The sequence below is a fragment of the Triturus cristatus genome, chromosome 7 (genome assembly GCF_964204655.1).
Source record: "Triturus cristatus chromosome 7, aTriCri1.1, whole genome shotgun sequence".
In the NCBI taxonomy this organism is placed as follows: Eukaryota; Metazoa; Chordata; class Amphibia; order Caudata; family Salamandridae; genus Triturus; species Triturus cristatus.
In genome coordinates this window covers 1,700,164,671-1,700,183,275 of record NC_140590.1, presented here as the reverse complement: position 1 = coordinate 1,700,183,275, position 18,605 = coordinate 1,700,164,671, and the positions used below count along the sequence as shown (strand labels likewise).

The window sequence follows — 18,605 nt, the reverse complement described above, 5'->3', positions numbered from 1 at the left end:
GCTCCTCTTCTGCACATCGTCCTAAGCTCCTCTTCTTGACATCGCCCTGAGCTCTTCTTCTGCACTTCACCCTGAGCTCCTCTTCTGCACCTGACCTGGCCTGAGCTACTCTTATGCACATCACTCTGAGCTCCTTTTGTGCACATCACCCTGTGCTCCTCGTCTGCACCTCACCCTGAGCTCCTCTTCTGCAAATCACCCTGAGCTCATCTTCTGCACATCACCCTGTGCTCCTCGTCTGCACATCACCCTGTGCCCCTCTTCTGCACCTCACCCTGATCTACTCTTCTGCACATCACCCTGAGTTCCTCTTCCGCATCTCGCCCTGAGGTCCTCTTCCGCACCTCACCCTGTGCTCCTCTTCCACACATCGCCGTGTGCTCCTCTTCTGCACATCGCCCTGAGCTCCTCTTCTGTACATTGCCCTGTGCTCCTCTTCTGCACATCACCCTGAGCTCCTCTTCTGCACATCCCCCTGAGCTCCTCTTCTGCACATCGCCCTGTGCTCCTCTTCAGCACATCGCCCTGAGCTCTTCTTCTGCACCTCACCCTGAGCTTCTCTTATGCACATCACCCTGAGCTCCTCTTCTGCACATCACCCTGAGCTCCTCTTCTGCACATCACCCTGAGCTCCTCTACTGCACATCTTCCTGTGCTCCTCGTCTGCACATCGCCCTGAGCTCCTCTTCTGCACATGACCCTGAGCTCCTCTTCCACACATCACCCTGAGCTCCTCTTCTGCACATCACCCGAGCTCCTCTTCCACATATCACCCTGTGCTCCTCTTTTCTGCACATCACCCTGAGCTGCTTTTCTGCACATTAGGCTGAGCTCTTTTTCTGCACATCACCCTGTGCTCCTTTTCTGAACCTCACCCTGTGCTCCTCTTCTGCCCATCGCTTCTCTACTAAACTTCGCCCTGAGCTCCTCCTCCGCACATTGCCCTGAGCACTTCTTCTGTTCATCGCCCTGTGTGCCTCTTCTGCACATCGCCCTGAGCTCCTCTTCTGCACATCGCCCTGAGCTTCTCTTCTGCACGTCGCCCTGTGTTCCTCGTCTGCACATCACCCTGAGCTCCTCTTCTGCACCTCACCCTGAGCTCCTATTCTGCACATCACCCTTAGCTCCTCTTCTGCACATCACCCTGAGCTCCTCTTGTGCACATCACCCTGTGCTCCTCGTCTGCACCTCACCCTGAGCTCCTCTTCCGCAAATCACCCTGAGCTCCTCTTCTGCACATCACCCTGTGCTCCTCGTCTGCACATCACCCTGTGCCCCTCTTCTGCACCTCACCCTGATCTACTCTTCTGCACATCACCCTGAGTTCCTCTTCCGCATCTCGCCCTGAGGTCCTCTTCCGCACCTCACCCTGTGCTCCTCTTCCACACATCGCCGTGTGCTCCTCTTCTGCACCTCGCCCTGTGCTCCTCTTCTGCATATCGCCCTGAGCTCCTCTTCTGCACATCGCCCTGAGCTCCACTTCTGCACATCGCCCTGAGCTCCTCTTCTGTACATTGCCCTGTGCTCCTCTTCTGCACATCACCCTGAGCTCCTCTTCTGCACATCCCCCTGAGCTCCTCTTCTGCACATCGCCCTGTGCTCCTCTTCAGCACATCGCCCTGAGCTCTTCTTCTGCACCTCACCCTGAGCTTCTCTTCTGCACATCACCCTGAGCTCCTCTTCTGCACATCACCCTGAGCTCCTCTTCTGCACATCACCCTGAGCTCCTCTACTGCACATCTTCCTGTGCTCCTCGTCTGCACATCGCCCTGAGCTCCTCTTCTGCACATGACCCTGAGCTCCTCTTCCACACATCACCCTGAGCTCCTCTTCTGCACATCACCCGAGCTCTTCTTCCACATATCACCCTGTGCTCCTCTTTTCTGCACATCACCCTGAGCTGCTTTTCTGCACATTAGGCTGAGCTCTTTTTCTGCACATCACCCTGTGCTCCTCTTCTGAACCTCACCCTGTGCTCCTCTTCTGCCCATCGCTTCTCTTCTACACATCGCCCTGAGCTCCTCCTCTGCACATTGCCCTGAGCACTTCTTCTGTTCATCGCCCTGTGTGCCTCTTCTGCACATCGCCCTGAGCTCCTATTCTGCACATCGCCCTGAGCTCCTCTTCTGCACATCGCTCTGTGCTCCTCTTCTGCACCTCACCCTGAGCTTCTCTTCTGCACCTCACCCTGAGCTTCTCTTCTGCACCTCACCCTGAGCTCCTATTCTGCACATCACCCTTAGCTCCTCTTCTGCACATCACCCTGAGCTCCTCTACTGCACATCGCCCTGAGCTCCTCTTCTGTACATCGCCATGTGCGTCTCTTCTGCACATCGCCATGAGCTCCTCTTCTGCACATGACCCTGAGCTCCTCTACTGCACATCGCCCTGAGCTCCTCTTCTCTACATCGCCTGTGCTCCTCTCATGCACATCACCCTGTGCTCCACTTCTGCATATCACCCTGAGCTCCTCTTCTGCACATCATCCTGAGCTTCTCTTGTGCACATCAACCTGTGCTTCTCTTCTGCACCTCGCCCTGTGCCTCCCTTATGCACGTCACACTGCCACCTAATACACCAAACAGGTTTTGTATGACTATTCATCTGTATGTATTAACGTCTGTTGATATGGGTTACGGGGAGCTCTATGTAAACAAGCATTGGTATAGCCAATAGGTCTCGCCTTTGGGACCTTATAAGTATTTAATTATACAGCACAATATCGTTGGTGCAACATCAACAGTTGCATGGCTAAACACATAAGGTCCCAAAGGCAAGACCTATTGGCTATGGCAATGCTTGTTTAGGCAGGGTGGCATGGTGACTGTATCACTGCTTAAAAGCTTCTGAGAAGCAGCTTTGTTTGCATGAGTAGGTGGGAGGGGTGAGGGTTTGGAACTCTGCAAACAGGAGCCCTGTGAAGTTTTATTGTGCTCACTGTCACACAGGGGTCAGGGTTTGGTGCTTGATATCAAGAGAAGAACCAGCAGAAAAAGCAACATCGTTAGGGGCAGAAAAAAAAATAGTGTGATTGCTTAGACACCGAACCCTGGAGTGTGCAAGAGCTCACTCGACTAATATTGTATGTAAATATGCCATCTAAGAAAAAATATAATGTTGCTAAATCTAACATACTTTAGTTCATTACGATAAAATCCATAATGCAATTGTTTCTCTTCGTGTTATTTTATCATCTCTTTTTAACTCACGGCATATACTACAGACTATTTCCTCTTTTGAGTTACCTAAGAAAAGCAAACACATTGCAGAAAAAAAACTTAAAATTAACTCTAAATTCAGCCTGACGACAGCCCTACTTAAAGTGATGTATTAAAAAATAAATACTTTTGTATGAGTAAAAAAGAAAAAAGTGGGGCTGTTCAAATGTTAATTTGAATCAAGCATAAAAGCGTGGAATGCCAAGATTCTAAAAAGGAGCCTACTGAAAGCGGCTTTTAAATATTGTTGAACTTGGCCCTTCTGGCAAGTTCACCCCTAGAACTTTTTGCATTATCCTAGCCTTTTTCCTATGTTGTACTAGTGGTTTTAGGCCTCTAGGTGCTTTTACACTGTGTCCCAGTGGAAAGTGCGTGCGCTCTGTGTATGTTTAGTGAGACTGACCTGCCCTCCCATAGGAATGCATGGGGGATCTGAGTGACCATGTAAAGTCCTGATGTGAGAGGAGTGCAGGGTCGAGTTTGGTATGTGCGAACTCGTGAGAGTGAATGCTGCGCAATGATGTGTGCGGCGTTATGGTGTCTCGTGTAGAAGTGCCACTTCTAGAAGCTGGCCTGTCTGTATAATAAATGTGCAGTGACTGTCTGGCTTGCGATTGGCTGGTGTGTCTGTCTCCAGGAGTCAGGATGGGTCTGCCCCGGTGGTGAATGGAGAGAGCTGCATGTTGATGGCAGGGAGGAGTACACCTGGCACCTGAATAGGGCTGGGCTTTCCCCACACAATGCTGGCTCCACCCCCTGTGGTACGTCTAATGTCCCTGGCCTGTCCTGTGAATAGGGAGAGGGGCTGAGCAAAACAAAGTGCTCAGGAACCAGTTGCATCTGGTTCGCCCCTTCCCTGCACCTTTGGAGACAAAGGATTCTGTGTATAAAAGAGGGGCTGTGACCCCATAAAAATGTTCTTGGTCTTGGACTAGAAACGACCAGGGGCGTGCTGCTGCTGGGGCCCAGGGGAAAGCTTGCCTCCCTGGGCCCTGCTCAGCCCCTGGATGCCTGGAGGACTTCTCTTGGGGGACCCCTCTGCCCTTAAATCCCTACAGGACCTGTTGCTGTACTAGCGCCTTGAGAGCGCTTTACTTAATCTGGGAGCCCTTGGTTTTCTCTTTGGAGAAGGAGCACCTCTCTCTGCCGCCTGCAGCGCTGGGCTGCGATCTCCTTAGAGGGAATCCCCAGCGTAGGGATTCCCCCCTCATTGTGTGCCTTGCGGGTGCCCACCCCGCTTATCGTTTGCTTTTGGTGCGCAGGTGCCCACCCTGCGTCTTCGTGGTGTTGGCGGGATTAAAGCGGGTGCCCACCCCACTGATGTGAGCCCCTGCGGGTGCCCACCCCGCTGGTTTTGTTGTTTCATGCGGGTGCCCACCCCGCGTTGTGTGCCTTAGCGGGTGCCCACCCCGCTGTACATTTTGCATTGCGGCAGGAGCCTACCCCTCATTGCTGCTGAGATCGCCGCTGCCGCCCGCGGCCCGCCTGGTTGTGGGCGGGGCCGCCGGACGGAAGCGGAAGTGTCGGCGTACGGGTTGACACGGGGCTCCCATGCTCGAGGGTGAGCCCGCGGTGATGGCCAGATCAAGGAAAAGCCCCGGGTCCCAGGAGGAGGCCCGGGTGAAGAAGTCGTCGGTCCGACGCAAGCGAGGCTCTCAGGAGAGAGAGAGAGACCCCCATGGAAGGCGCCGCCCCGATGTCCCCGGAGACCGAGTCCTGCCTCCGCCCCCCCAGCCGGTGAGTGGTCTGAGTGAGTCCGGGTGGGGAGAGGCAGAGTCGGAGCGGCACCGCATGGCAGCCGGCCGCTTCAACGGGGGCATGTTTATTTTAAGAGCCCCGTGGCTCCAACGCGAGCACAAAGACTTTCAGAGCCTATGTGGCTCCAACGGGGGCATGTTTATTTTCAGAGCCTACGTGGCTCCAACGGGGGCATGTATATTTTAAGAGCCCCGTGGCTCCAACGGGGGCATAATGACTTTCTGAGCCTGCGTGGCTCCAAAGGGGCATTCCTGCATTTCTGAGCCTGCGTGGCTCCAAAGTGGCATTATTATTCTAGAGCCCCAGTTGGCTCCAACGCTGGGGGCAAGTTCTCTTTCTGTTTGGCCCAATGATTTCAGGAGCCAGTGCGATCCACAGTACTGGGGGACATATCGTTTTTAGAGCCTAGGTGGCTCCAACGTTTTGGACATTATTTCAAGGGCCATTGAGAGCCCATGCCTCATTTGACTTCCCCAGCTGCGCAGCACTTCGTGCCAGCTGCAGCATTTAGGCCATGTTCTTGTACCCAGCTGCCCAGCAAGTAGTGGGCAGCTGCTACGTTTAGGTTCTGGTGCGACCTGGACCCTAATGCGATTTAGGCGTTAGTGTGATTTATATACTAATGCGTTGGGTGTTAGGAAATGCACTGTGTGTAGTATGTTTTGCGCACCCTGTGTCTTATGCCTCTAGATATGATTTCTGCATAGGAGGTTGTTTTACCTGTTTAGGTTTATGTTAGGGAGATTATACTTCTCTGTGTTGATATACGCCCCTAGTGTAATTATACTTAGGTGGTAGGGTCTAATGCGTTAGACTTATGAGAAATTGCATAATGGGTTTATGCCCCTGTGATGTATACAGGATAGGTTTTGTACCTGATTCTATTGTGATAATGCTGAGGTCATTATTGCGCCAGTAGTTACTGGTTGTGCTCTACTGTTACAACTTGTGTTACAATTGGTGATTTGTGCTAATTCTGACAGTGGTCCATGTGGCCCTGTCTTGTGTAAATATTCCCCTGTAAAATTCTGCCCAGTGCCAGTTGGCACAGTGTAAATTATCTGATTATCACCTAATGTGTTTATTATAATACAAAGGCTATTTTTTATATATAACCTTGTGTGGAGTTTCTTTTGTGGTGGGCCTAGGGTGTTGTTGCTGTGCGCGCGCGCAAACGCTTTACACATTGCCTCCGGGATAAGCCTGACTGCTCGTGCCAAGCTACCAAGGGGGTGAGCAGGGGTTATCTTTGGCGTGTAACTCCCCAGCCCTGACTTAGAGTGGTGGTCTCTGCCTGGCTTTGGCGCAAGCCTTAGCCAACCAGAAATCCCATTTCTAACAAACATGAAGAAAAACAAGCACGAAAGTAAAAGCTCATTGAGGCACGCAAGGTTTAATGAGCCTTGACAGAAATCCACATGGTGGCTGCGCGCGTGCACACTCATGTGAACGCTAGCACTAGGCCACCAAAAGCCTGTGGCAGCACTTTGAAAACCCACACACTAAATTTCTCGCAGAGTAACACATGCGCTGGCTCAGCGAGACCTAAAAATGGGTGGCTGTCGATGATTTCCGTGTTTATGCTCGTTGTGTGTGTGTGCCCAAACAGTACATGCCTCTTAATACCTGAGATATACAAAATGTCAAATATATGGTCCTGTCAATGCATGTTATTATAGCCTTCTCAAAGAGGGGTTAATGTACTGAAAGAGATGGGCATGTTTGAAGAAACCATGGTGCATATCTATGGGAAGATGTCGGAGAATGGAGCTGTGCCAAATTTGGCAGTCCCGCGCTTCAACATTTTCAAAATGCAGGGATGTGCCGAATTCACAAGAATACAGCGCACCCCTGTGTTTTCCCTAGTACTGGCGCAACCTTTTGAGGCCTAGCGCCAAAGCAGGCACCCTTGCACCATAGTGCAAGGGTGCCTGTGTTGCAGGGAATGATTGTTTATGTGCAGGAAGGTGTCCCATCCTGCACATAAACAATCACTAATGGCTATTTTTTACTTCTATGTGTGCTGCAGAATGCAGCACCCATAGAAGCAGCAAATCTTCAGTATTTAATGATTGTTCATGTGCAGGAAGGGACACTTCCCTGCACATAAACAATCATTAATTGCATTTTGCTCTTTCTATATGTGCTGCAGAATGCAACACACATAGAAAAAGCAAAAACGAGGAGAAATAAAGGCATTTCTCCTTGCTTCGCCATTCTAATGCATGGCATTAGTTTTTGGCGCTGCCTCAGATTTACACATCCTGATAAATCTGGGACAGTGTCAAAAGCAATGGGTGTTGCAGTGGAAAGCCCACAGCAACATCCAGTGCATGCCCCTTTCACACTAAGTGATGCCTGTAAAGGGGCCTTACTCACAAGGCGGCATTAAGCCACAAAAAGTGGCTTAACGGCCCAATGTAAAAAAGAGTAGGGCATATCGCCACCAGAGCATCTCTAAAAGTGACATTCTGGTGGCGATATCCCCTTGTAAATATGCCCCTAGTCTCTTAGTAGAGTGCAAAGGCAGGGAGCACTCTGCCATAAAAGTCACTGGCAACTCAATAGATGTTTTCATATCACTTTGTTCCTCCAAAAAGGATTTTAAATTAACTTTGTATGATGCACTATGGATCTTAATTTGTTTATTATCTCGACTATTGAATTGTATGTGTGCCTAATTTATGTTGCCATCTAATGTTGCTCCATGTCATTCATTGTTTATCCCATAATTCACAATTAACCACATTTAACTAGCGCGAAAGAGAGAAGGCAAGAAAGGGGGGGAGTGAGTGAGAGACAGTGTGAGGAGTGAGATGGAGGCGAGAACAGCACTAAGGGAAAGGAAGTGGGAGGTATGAGAGAGAGATGCTTCTTACCCACAATTCTACTGCGTTGTCATTCCAGAAGGAGGTCGCAAGCGCGAAGGATACCCTGCCCAGGTTGTCTGTTGTGTACTTTTTGTTGATACTGGTTGCACCATACTTTATTTCCAAGTAGATTGTAGAGTGCATCCTTGGTTCGCCGCTGGGGCCCTCCATTTTCATCTGCGCCCATGCAATGCAGAGGGAAAGAAAAGACATGGAGACAATCAGTGTGAAAGCAGGGAGAGTGAACTGAGCCATGACTGCTGCTAAGAGCCTTTCTCCTGTAGAAATACAACGTCGTAAGAAGGGTTGTGCAGAAGTAAGCAACTCGTAACTTCACAGTTTTACTTTTTAAACTTTGTAAGCTTCCCCACAAAACTCACTTGCTTACTGCTCAGCATATTTAGAGGAGTATTTTTTTCCTGGCTTCATAAATTGGTCCATGATGCAGTTTGTGCAACAATTACTGGACTAAGGTACCACACAACGAATGCTTGGCAGCAGACTGTGGCACATGGAGCAACCGCTTAGGCAGAGTTCGGCACCTGGATAATGGGGATATTGAATTGCACCACTAAAGCCAATGAAATACTCATGTTTAATTAGGTATGTAGCCTTTTGGGCCCATCACCTATTCTTCAACCAGGAGATGCTTCTTTAATGCACTGTACATATCCCACAATAAAAAGCAATGTTAAGGCTAACACAACTGCATGAAAGCAGTCCCTTCCACAACCACACCCACCGTGTTGTGCTGCGGAGAGGAGGCTTAGGATGCTGCGAAGGAACAACAGGGAATAATCAGTCAAAAGACCACAAGGCCTGCAGCTCAGCATCTCACCTTCACTGAACTTTGGAGGTGAAGTCCATCCATATACAAACACGGCAAGATCCTCGCCCAAGTTGCTGAGCATACCTTCAAATTCTTGGATTGCCTCTTCCCTACACTATTGGATACATAGGCAAATTCACAACCTAGTCTAGTCTTTCTATCTTCATGATCCCTCTGAGAACCTCCCCTGAACTCATGCCACTATCTCACTGCTCTCCCTGAATCCCCCTGCTCAGCCCAATTCCTCCTGGACTTCCCCTCTGCTCCAGACAGACTATTCCCTCCTAATTGTCCTCTCCTCTGCCCATTCAATCAACATCCTTCTATAACATATACCCCTTGCCCTCCACCACCCTGTTCCACCTATTCCACACTAACTGTTCCATATCTGTTCCACCTCACTGCACTATCCAAAGACCCACATACCCCGGCCTCTCCTCCCCTCTCTACTTTTCCCTATCCTCCTTAACGGTAAAGACAAATTACACAACTAATCAGGGGAATAGACTGTTTATAAACTACCCTCTCCTCCACTTTGGATCCCAAAAAGACTAGGCCAGACACCTCCCAAATAAACTCATCACTATCATGAGGCAACAATCATTACCCCCCACATAATGTGGTTATCCAAGAGATGTAAGTAATACTCTAATTTCTTCACAGACAAGATTGTGAAGATAGAACATTCCCCGGTTAACTTCCCTGATGTCAACTTTTCTCCAATGTCACTCCCCCACACACTATCCCTTGGGCCAAAATCTGTGATTCAGCTGTCCACCCACCATCGATGATCCTGAAGAATAGCGCCTCCTGGAACAAATTCAGGGCACTCAGAGAAGGCGAACTCAACAAAATCAAATCTAACATGATTTGACTATCCACATCTCCGCTCCTCTCCCCTCCTCCCTAATCAAGGAAATTACCCACCTCATCTCCCTCCTCAGAATCAAACTAATCAATGCCTCACTGTCACAAGTTGAAGCCCCAGACTGCCTGAAGTTAGGCCAGATCCCCCTGCTCTTTAAGAAACCAGGAGTGGACCCCGTGGACACGAACAACTCCTGACCGGTGACCAACCTCTATTTCCAGACCAAAGTCCTTAACAATGTGTGCTCTCCCAACTTAACATATTGAGGACTACGGGATCCAAAAGAAAGGGGGTAAAGGATCTGAATCTTTAGCAATCCTGCGATAATAGAGCAAATCATTTATGGGTCACTTCTCCTTGGTAATGGGAGACCCCTTCCCCATTTTTGGTACAGAGATTCAGAGAGTGCCGGAACAAGTGAAAACAATTATTCTTTGAGGTGGAAATATTTCAGTTTTATTGCTTTCGTAATATAATATTTGATACTTGACTCTGTTAAGGTTCAGAGTCACGCAGAGCAGAGGTGGATCATAGATCCCAGAAGCGACAAAAGAATTAAACAGCCAAATCGTGTTTCGCCCCCTACATTGGCCGGATCGGCCTGGGGCTTTCTCAGGGCAGTACATTCAACACAACATACATAGTAATGCGGTGTCATTAATACAAACATAATTACAGAACTGCAACAACACATACGTGTGAATTGACAAGGTTTTCATCCGGGATGAGATAGTTTAGGGAGTTTCATATTATCATTTTGCACGAAAAGTGAAAAGAAATGGAAAATGACGTGATAGTGACAGGGGGAGGTGGAAAAACAGGTGGAAAAGAGGTTTAGGGAAGAGATTTAGAGAAAAAAAACAGGAGAAGCGAAAGAACATCAGAGAAACGACAATAAAGAAGGTACGGGCAGGAAAAAATGGAGTTAGGGAAATGAAGGTGGGGGTTAGGAGGGGCAACAGTCAGTGGAAACAGAGGAGTGCGCTTGGTAGGGAAGAACAAGGAATGCAGATGGTATGGTTTTAACAAAAGGTATGAGACGAAAACATATATATGAAGAGAAAAATCAATAGGAAAAAAATCAATAGGAAAAAAAACATATTTAGGACTACCACTTGCTTGACCTCATTCAGCAAGGTTTCAGGGCTGGCTGAAGTATGAGAACAGCCATCCTTAATGTCACCGATGAGAATTTTATGATGCAGGACAATGTGGGATCATGCCTACTCCTTCTCCTTGACCTTCGACGCAGTAACTTACCATATTCTGATAAACATCCTAGGATGACATATGGGGATTGGGTGCTGATGGAGGGAGGACCACCGGGGAGTCGGGGAGACTATTCCGGGCACCTTCCTACCGCAAAGTTATAGCCGAGCGCCGCTGAGGAGGTCTTTCTCCTATGATCGCACTAGGCCCAGTAACACCACCACACAGGACTCAATATCAGTTGCTTGACTTGGTTCTTTATCAGCAGTAGTACGTTCAATATTTACAGTGGGATCGAGGGATCCAGTAAGAGTCTCAATGTCTGCTAGAAGGATAGGGTAGCGGGACAGTCTTAGTACCAACCAGGTACGGGAGGGCTCTGCGCCAGACCTTGAGTGCTGGTCTCAGAGCGGCTCGGACGTGGGGAGCCGCGACGGCGTCTGCAGAGCTCGGGTGGTAGTTCCGCTTGGGTCGAGCCGCGACACAGTCAGCAGGGCTCCGGTGGTAGGTCCGCTTCGGTCGAGCCGCGAGGAGGTCAGCTGGGCTCTGATGGTAACGTTCAACAAGGTCGGGCCGCGACAGCGTCAGCAGGGCCCCAAAGGTTCGTGACGGTCTTTAAGCACGGTGGAGCCGCGACGTCGTCAGCAGGGCTCAGAGTGTGGGTTCAGGATGAGTCTTCTTCCGTAGGGTCAGCCGCGATCCGATCAGCAGGGCTCTTGACTCCAGAATACAACTGTTGTCCTGTTGTCGGGTCGCCCCAGATATAGGACTGGAGCCCTTTGATGTCCGGACCCTTGCGCCCGGAGGGGGCGGAGAGGCCGGGTAGGGAGCGGCCAGACGCCCAGCAGGAGAGGCGCCAGGCCCCAGAGAGCTGTGGGGCGATCGCACCTAGGTGTGGAAGGACGGTTGGGGGTCCCATCGATACTGCCCTCCGCCGGGAGTGGGAAGGGTTCACGTGGTATCCCCCGGGCCAGGGGTTGGTGCCTCGATGTCGGGCCTCGCTGGGACAGAGGCCGGGTGAAGCGGGGTCACGCAGGTGGTCACGTGGAGTGATGTATAATCCAAAATGGAGGAGCCCCGAGGTGCGTGGGACCTCATGTGGCTTAGCGAGGGGGAACAGGACCATGCCACGAGGCCAGCTCCCACAGGTGCACAGTTCTGAACTGGTTCTCTTCACACCTCAACATCCGCTCACATCTAATCAAACTAAAAGACTGCCTTTCAAACCCAAACCCTCTCAACCAAGGAGTTCCCAAGAGCTCCATTCTGTCCACAAATCTCTTCAGTCTCTACATGGGACCTCTTACCTCAACCCTTCATCATGCCAATATTGCATCTCATCTATATGCAGATGGCACTCAACTCTACTTAAAAGTCTCTTTCAACAATGTCCTTCGTTTGAATCAAACCTTAAAAGCGTGCAGTCTTGGCTGTCTCAAAACCATGCAAAGCTCAAACCAGTGGAGACAGAATTAGTCCTAATCTCACCCCAATGCAGCTCTTCATGAAAGACTCAATCAGCTGCCTTGGTGCCCTTAACTGCCCTACCAAAATTGTTGACTGAACCAAATTGCTTGGAATCCCGCTGGGCAAGATCCTTAACATGATCACCCATATTAAAACCACTGCCAGAAAAGCCTTACACAACCATAAGCTCCTCAAAAAGGTTGAACCTTTCATCCCCGATAATGACCCCAAAAATGTGGCACAAACTCTTGGCATATCTAGACATGACAATGGAAACCCAACTCTCACCGGCACTCAGAGAACCTACCGGGCTCCTCTAACAAAGTGAGTTATTAGTTCAGGGGTGGAAGCCCCACTCATGCAACAACAATAATCCTTGTTAAGGTGAACCACAACAGGCACTAAAATAACCTATGTTTAACCCACTGGCAGCTTGGAACAAAAGCAGTTAGGCTTAGCTTAGAAGCAATATGTAAAGTATTTCTGCAGCAGACAAACAGTAATAAAGTGAAAACACAACACAAGGAAAATCTCAAACCCCTTTGGAAAAATAGAGTAAAATGCAATACATAAAATGATGTCAAAAAAATTCAATAAGTAGAACAAGAAATATTCCATTTTAAAGTTTCAAACTAAAATAGCACTTAAAAGCACAAAGTACCACTCAAGGTCACCTGGTCGCACTAGAGAGTGGGAAAGTCAGTTGAGGCCAACCGCAATGGAGCGTGGGTCGGACACAGGGACAAGGTTAGTTCCGCTGAAAAGTTACCTTCCAAGTTTCGTGCAAAGAGTTCCGTTCCCACTGGAGAAGCCCGCGCAGAGCAGGCTTAGCATCATGGATGGTAATTGCTGTAGCAAGATGAGCAGTTTGAGAGTCGCGGATGGTGATCGCTGTAGTGTGAAGAGCCAGTCAAGCATTCATGGACAGTTGTTGCTATAACTTCCGACTGGCGGTCATCGCGGGCACTCGTTGCAGGAGTGCAAAGTTCAGGTCATGTTGTCTGTCATCACAGACTATCCTCGGCGTGTACAGCAGGGTTCATTAGAACATTGCGGACGGCAGAGTTTTGGTGTGAACAGGCTTGTTCGCGGTCGAACGGAGCCCAGATTGTAGGATTTTCACCTTCTCTTTAGGAGGAGTACACCCTCTTGCCAAGAGTCCAGGACCTGGTGGACACCTCTTGGGGTTCCGGAACTCATTCCAGCAGAGGCTAGCAGCAAGACTCAGGTAGGTCCATTTGTTGTAGGTCAGCTGGGCAGTTTCATGGAGGCCTCTGAAGCTTGTTGTGTCCCTGTACCTCACACAGGAGGTCAGCCAACTGACTCATGGAGTCACTCTGGGTAAGCTTGGATGAAGGAAAGCAGGTCCAATCTTCATTCTCAAACAGAAAAGCAGTCCTTGAAGCAGCAGGGCAGGCCTTCTTCTATAATCTCTACAGGTCCAGGAGTGTTCTGATTAGTAGCTCTGGAGAGGCAATGTTTATACCTGGTGCCAGTATTTGTGTGGGGGACTCTCTGTCCTACCTCCACATCTGGTTCTGGAAAGCTCTTTCCCTTCCCCTGTAAAGGCTCCAAACTGTCTGGTGGTGACAAAAGTTGTGGCAGGCCTGGTGTCCTGCCAAGATGACCTATCCTCTCCACACCTAAGCCCCCTCTGTGTTACTATCTGGAAGCAACGCACAAACCCCAACAACAGAGCTCTTCACCATTGTGTGACCCAGTAGATTGGCAGAAGACACAAATGGCTGAGACAAGAAAAGGCCAACTTTCTAAAAGTGGTATTTTCAGAATTGCGACCTAAATCTGACTTTACCATTGAAGAGGATTTTATATACAATTCATTTGAGTGTAAACATCACATCCCCATCTGCTCCCAGTACAAAGTTAGCATCTATTAAATGTAATAAGGCAACACAGTGTAAATCAAAGGGAGAGAAAGGTCCCAAAACAGTGAAACATTATCTAAGAAGTTTTTCACTGTCAGGAATATATAAAACTTAAACACACATGTCCTATTTTCTAAATACAATGCATTTGTTCCTGTGAGCCTTTAGGGCCTACCTTAGCGGTGACTTATAAGTATTAAAAAGGAAGGTTTTGGCCTGGCAAAAGATATATTTTGCCAGATCAAAATGCCAGTTTTAAATTACACTACAGACAGCAGTGGCAGGTCTGAGACATGTTTTGCAGTGTTACTTTAATGGTTGGCACAATGAGGGCTGCAGGCTCTATGTACATGGAATACCATTTACTAGGGACTTATAAGTAAATTAAATGTGCCAATTAGGTGTAGCACAATTGTACCATGTTTGAAGGAGCGATCACTTTAGCACTGGTTCTCAATGATAACTAGCACAGAGTTTAAAGACAACAGAAACAAACTCAGCAAAACAGGGAGGGTTAAGGCGAAACATTTGGGGAAATACCATGCCAAGGATATCAGGTCTAACAGCTCCTATGAAAGCCATAATCAGTGCAGCAGCCAGACTCGTCTCATAAGTAAGACTCTTCAACCACATTACTGCCTCACTAACCATTGGCTCTTATCACAATTTGTCTGGGGACACCGCTCTTATGGGTGGCTGTCCCAGGATAAAGGTTCTTGGACTTAAGAGACTGAGTACAGTGGGTAGGAGTGAGCGGCTACAGACCTCTATGCGTTCCTGATGAGTTGTTTTGGTTGTGTAATTAGGGCCTTCACTTGAGGGGCTTCATGTGGGGTGCGGCGGGGGGTGGTAGGATTGTTGGGTTCACAAGGTAGTGAACAGTTCATTGATTCAAACAGGGGATCCACAGACCTTTTAGCCGAGGCACTGTGGTATAGATGACTTGCACATACTCGACATCCACGGACAGAGTTATGGCACCTAACTAGTCTATAGACTCTAGAACCCTGCCCATACTATCCTGGAACATCAATGGCCTGGGGGACAAAGTTAAAAGAGGCCTGGAAACCCAATACATCAAATAGTTGAGGTATGATGTCATTCTTTCACAAGAAACACGTCTTCTGGGGACACACTATAGGTTCCTGGGGAGGGCGACCTATACCACCCTAGCACACGCGGGACACAATCAGGATCCAGAGGGGTGGCTATATTGGCAAAAAAGAATCCTCCATTTCAGCTGATACAGCAATGGTTAGATCCATCCGGGAAATATGTGTGAGTAAGGGTCCTTTGGGGTAGAACAGGCACTACCCCTATTTGTGTCTATTTGCCCCCGGGTTTCAGGCCCCTACAATGGCAAAACGTTCTGAAATCCAGTAGGAGGCTAACTCCTCACTGCATACATTAGTGAGGGACTTTAACAATATTATGCCAGTAGAGCTGGACCAATCCGGGACCAGAGGTACAACATCACCAGTCACCCCACTTTCACGGTTTGTGTCCGCTCTTGGACTCTCCAACCCCTGGCGGCGTGCATATCCCGGTGGGAAGAGCTATTCTTATTTTTCGGGGGCCCATAGAGTATTCTCTCGATTAGACTATGTATTTGCCCCTGCTGGTGAAGTGGGCACCATACAACAGGTGGAATATCTCGCCCGAGGACTCTAAGACCACTCCTGACTGTTAGGAAAATTGGGCGGGAGGGGCCGTAGGGATGACGCCCAAGGGAGACTCAATGCATGTGACCTGCAAGACCGTGGGGTGGTTGTTGGGGTAAGGGCAAACATAGAACAATATTTTCAGGAGAACTAAGGCTCCGTCCAGCAAAGGTGACGTTGTGGGAGACTTATAAGGCAGTCATCCGAGGCTCTGTACAAAACCTAGTTGCCCAGAAAAACCAAAGCGTGTATGGATCTCTCGAGCAACTAGAGAGTAGGCTTTTGGCCCTAGAGGAGGCCCTGGGCCCCAACCCCGGCACCCCCAAGCTCCGTCAATAAGAACTCCTGAGAGAGGAATACTGTGCCCGGGCACGTGAAAGAGCTAAGAAACAAATGCTCGCCACGCTCCATAGATTATATGAGACCGGGGATAAAGCCGGGAAGCTTCTAGAATGGCAAAGTAGGAAGGAAGCGGAGGCCAGGTGGGTGCATCAGATCATGGGGCCGAAAGGGGACAACTGCAACACAGAATATGCCATTGATGAGGCCTTTGCTTGTTATTATGAAGATATCTATAGAGCATGGCCGCTCCAAGACATTGCGCATTTTATCCAATTCTTAGCATCGGTTGCTGTCCCATTGCTGGACGGTGATGTGCGTGGAATGCTAGACACTGATGCTAGACACTGATATTACTATGGATCAAGTACAGGCCGCTACAGTGAAGTCCAAGCACAATAAGACCCCAAGGCCCAACGGATCACCCGCAGAAGCTTTTAACTGCTATGGTCTCCTGCTAGGAACTCACATCCTAGGCATGCTCCAAGAGGCAGGAAAGCAAGACACTCTTCCGCTGGACCTCTGCCTGGTGATATTAGTGATGATCTATAAAGAAGGCAAACCCAGAGGTAAATGTGACTCACACCGTCCCATCTCCCTCTTAAATATTGAAGTGAAGAAATGGAGAAGGCGTCTGGAGCAAACTCTGGTGCGCTTTGGATTCAGTTCCAAGTTTCAGAAATGGGTAGGTCTCTTGTATCACGTCCCAAAGGTGTTTATCAGGGTCAATGGGACGCTGTCTTCAGACTTTCCCATTGGAAGGGGTACATGCCAGGGATGCTTCTAGTCCCCTCTCCTGTTTGCCCCTTCCATAGAATCTTTGGCCTGCATGGTGTGAGCCCACCTGGAGATTTGCATCTTTGCCTTACAAAACTGGAGGTGGTCGAGGAGAAAATCTCGCCTTATGCGGATGATATCCTCCTCTACCTCACAAAGCCATTCCAGTCCCTCCCATTGCTCTTCCAACTCTGTGAGGAGTATTGCATTTACGAAATCTATAAGATTAACTTAAGCAAGTCAGTGCTCCATCTCCCAAGAGGTGAGATGGACAGAATCCTACTCCCCCAGCTGGTTTTCAATACCTGGGGATTTTTATAACATTTTGAAACAGGAACTCTGTTTTATGAGTAATCTGGGATGAGTTGACAGGGCCTGCCGAGGGGACTGGGAGTGGTAGAGGAGCCTCCCCATTACATTAATGGGTCGCCCAGCCTTATTTAAAATGATATAATTCCTGAAATTGTTATATGTGCTACAAAACTCGTTTTGTAGGGTCACTACGGAGGTATATGCCGGATTGGAGGGCAACTTGCGCACTTTCCTCTGGGACAGGAAACACCGTAGAATAGCCCTAAAAATGCTTCAGCAAAACCCCTACAACTGGGGATTGGCCCTCCCCGATTTAAAGGCCTATTACTGGGCAGCCCATCTAATTAAACTTAATGACTGGATCTTTGCGCCATGAGACTACTCTACGTTCAGGTTGAAATTAATACAATGGGGAGAAAAATTATGCCTCCAATACCTTTATGGAGACAAGGGAGCGCAAGGCCTCCTCCCTGCCGCTCATGGGGGCCTGGCGCTCTGGGGCAGGGCAATGAAGTGTTTTCGTTGGCACCACAGAATTACTTAGGAAACACCTTTATGGGAAAAACCTTGGCTCCCTGAGCTACAGAAACTAAAGGGATTTGAGACCTGGGATCTAATCGGGACCTCCTAGGTAGGGGACCTGTTGAGTAATGTGGGTCATAAAATCATTCTCAGAGCAGCAGCATGAATACGAGTTACACAATAATCAATTCTGGAAGTCTGTGCAGCTCCGGGATGCCTGGCGGGCCAAAGGACTGCCAGGAGATGCATGGGCATGTATATGGTGGTTGAAAAGGTTCCCTGTGTCAGTAGGGGCTGCCGCTGCAAGTTTCGAAAGATTTGTGGTGCTTGGCTTACCTACTATTCCTTAGATCTTCTGGACAATGATGGGGAGAGATGATGAGCAACGTGACTGGTAATGGGTGTGCCTAGTCTTGAGTAGAGATGTGGTAATTACACATGTATTTGTGATGGTGAATTGGCTGATGGTGGTCTGGGCATGGTAGAGTGGGGAGCTGCATTTACTGCAGAAATTAATTAAACGTTTACTATGTAAATTTGATGTAGAAAACCTGATATATACTCTGGTTACGTCGAGAATTGCTTGACTGGAACAGGAACTCTCTAAAACAAGCATTGGCATAGCCAATAGGTCTCGCTTTTGGGACCTTATAAGTATTTAGTTATGCAGCTCCATATCCTTGGTGCAACAACATCAACTGTTGCAGGGCTAAACACTTATAAGGTCCCAAGCTGCATAACTAAATACTTATAAGGTCCCAAAAGCGAGACCTATTGGCTATGCCAATGCTTGTTTTAATTGCCGAAGATGTGCTGAAACTGGCTCCGATGTCATTGCCAGTGCTAAACTTTATGGCCTTTCTAAGCTGCCACGTGCACCAGCGGTGAC

At 48.9% G+C, this 18,605-nt stretch overlaps 1 protein-coding gene across 1 annotated transcript in view; it reads right to left on the bottom strand.

The window, feature by feature from the left end:
- LOC146812810 (alpha-2-macroglobulin-like protein 1) overlaps window positions 1-18,605 on the bottom strand; it is a 630,734-nt gene that overhangs the window by 490,768 nt on the left and 121,361 nt on the right. The window contains exon 12 of the mRNA XM_085615203.1: window positions 7,856-8,023. Coding sequence (XP_085471329.1) covers window positions 7,856-8,023 — 168 coding nt within the window. The remainder of the gene's footprint in view (window positions 1-7,855; window positions 8,024-18,605) is intronic.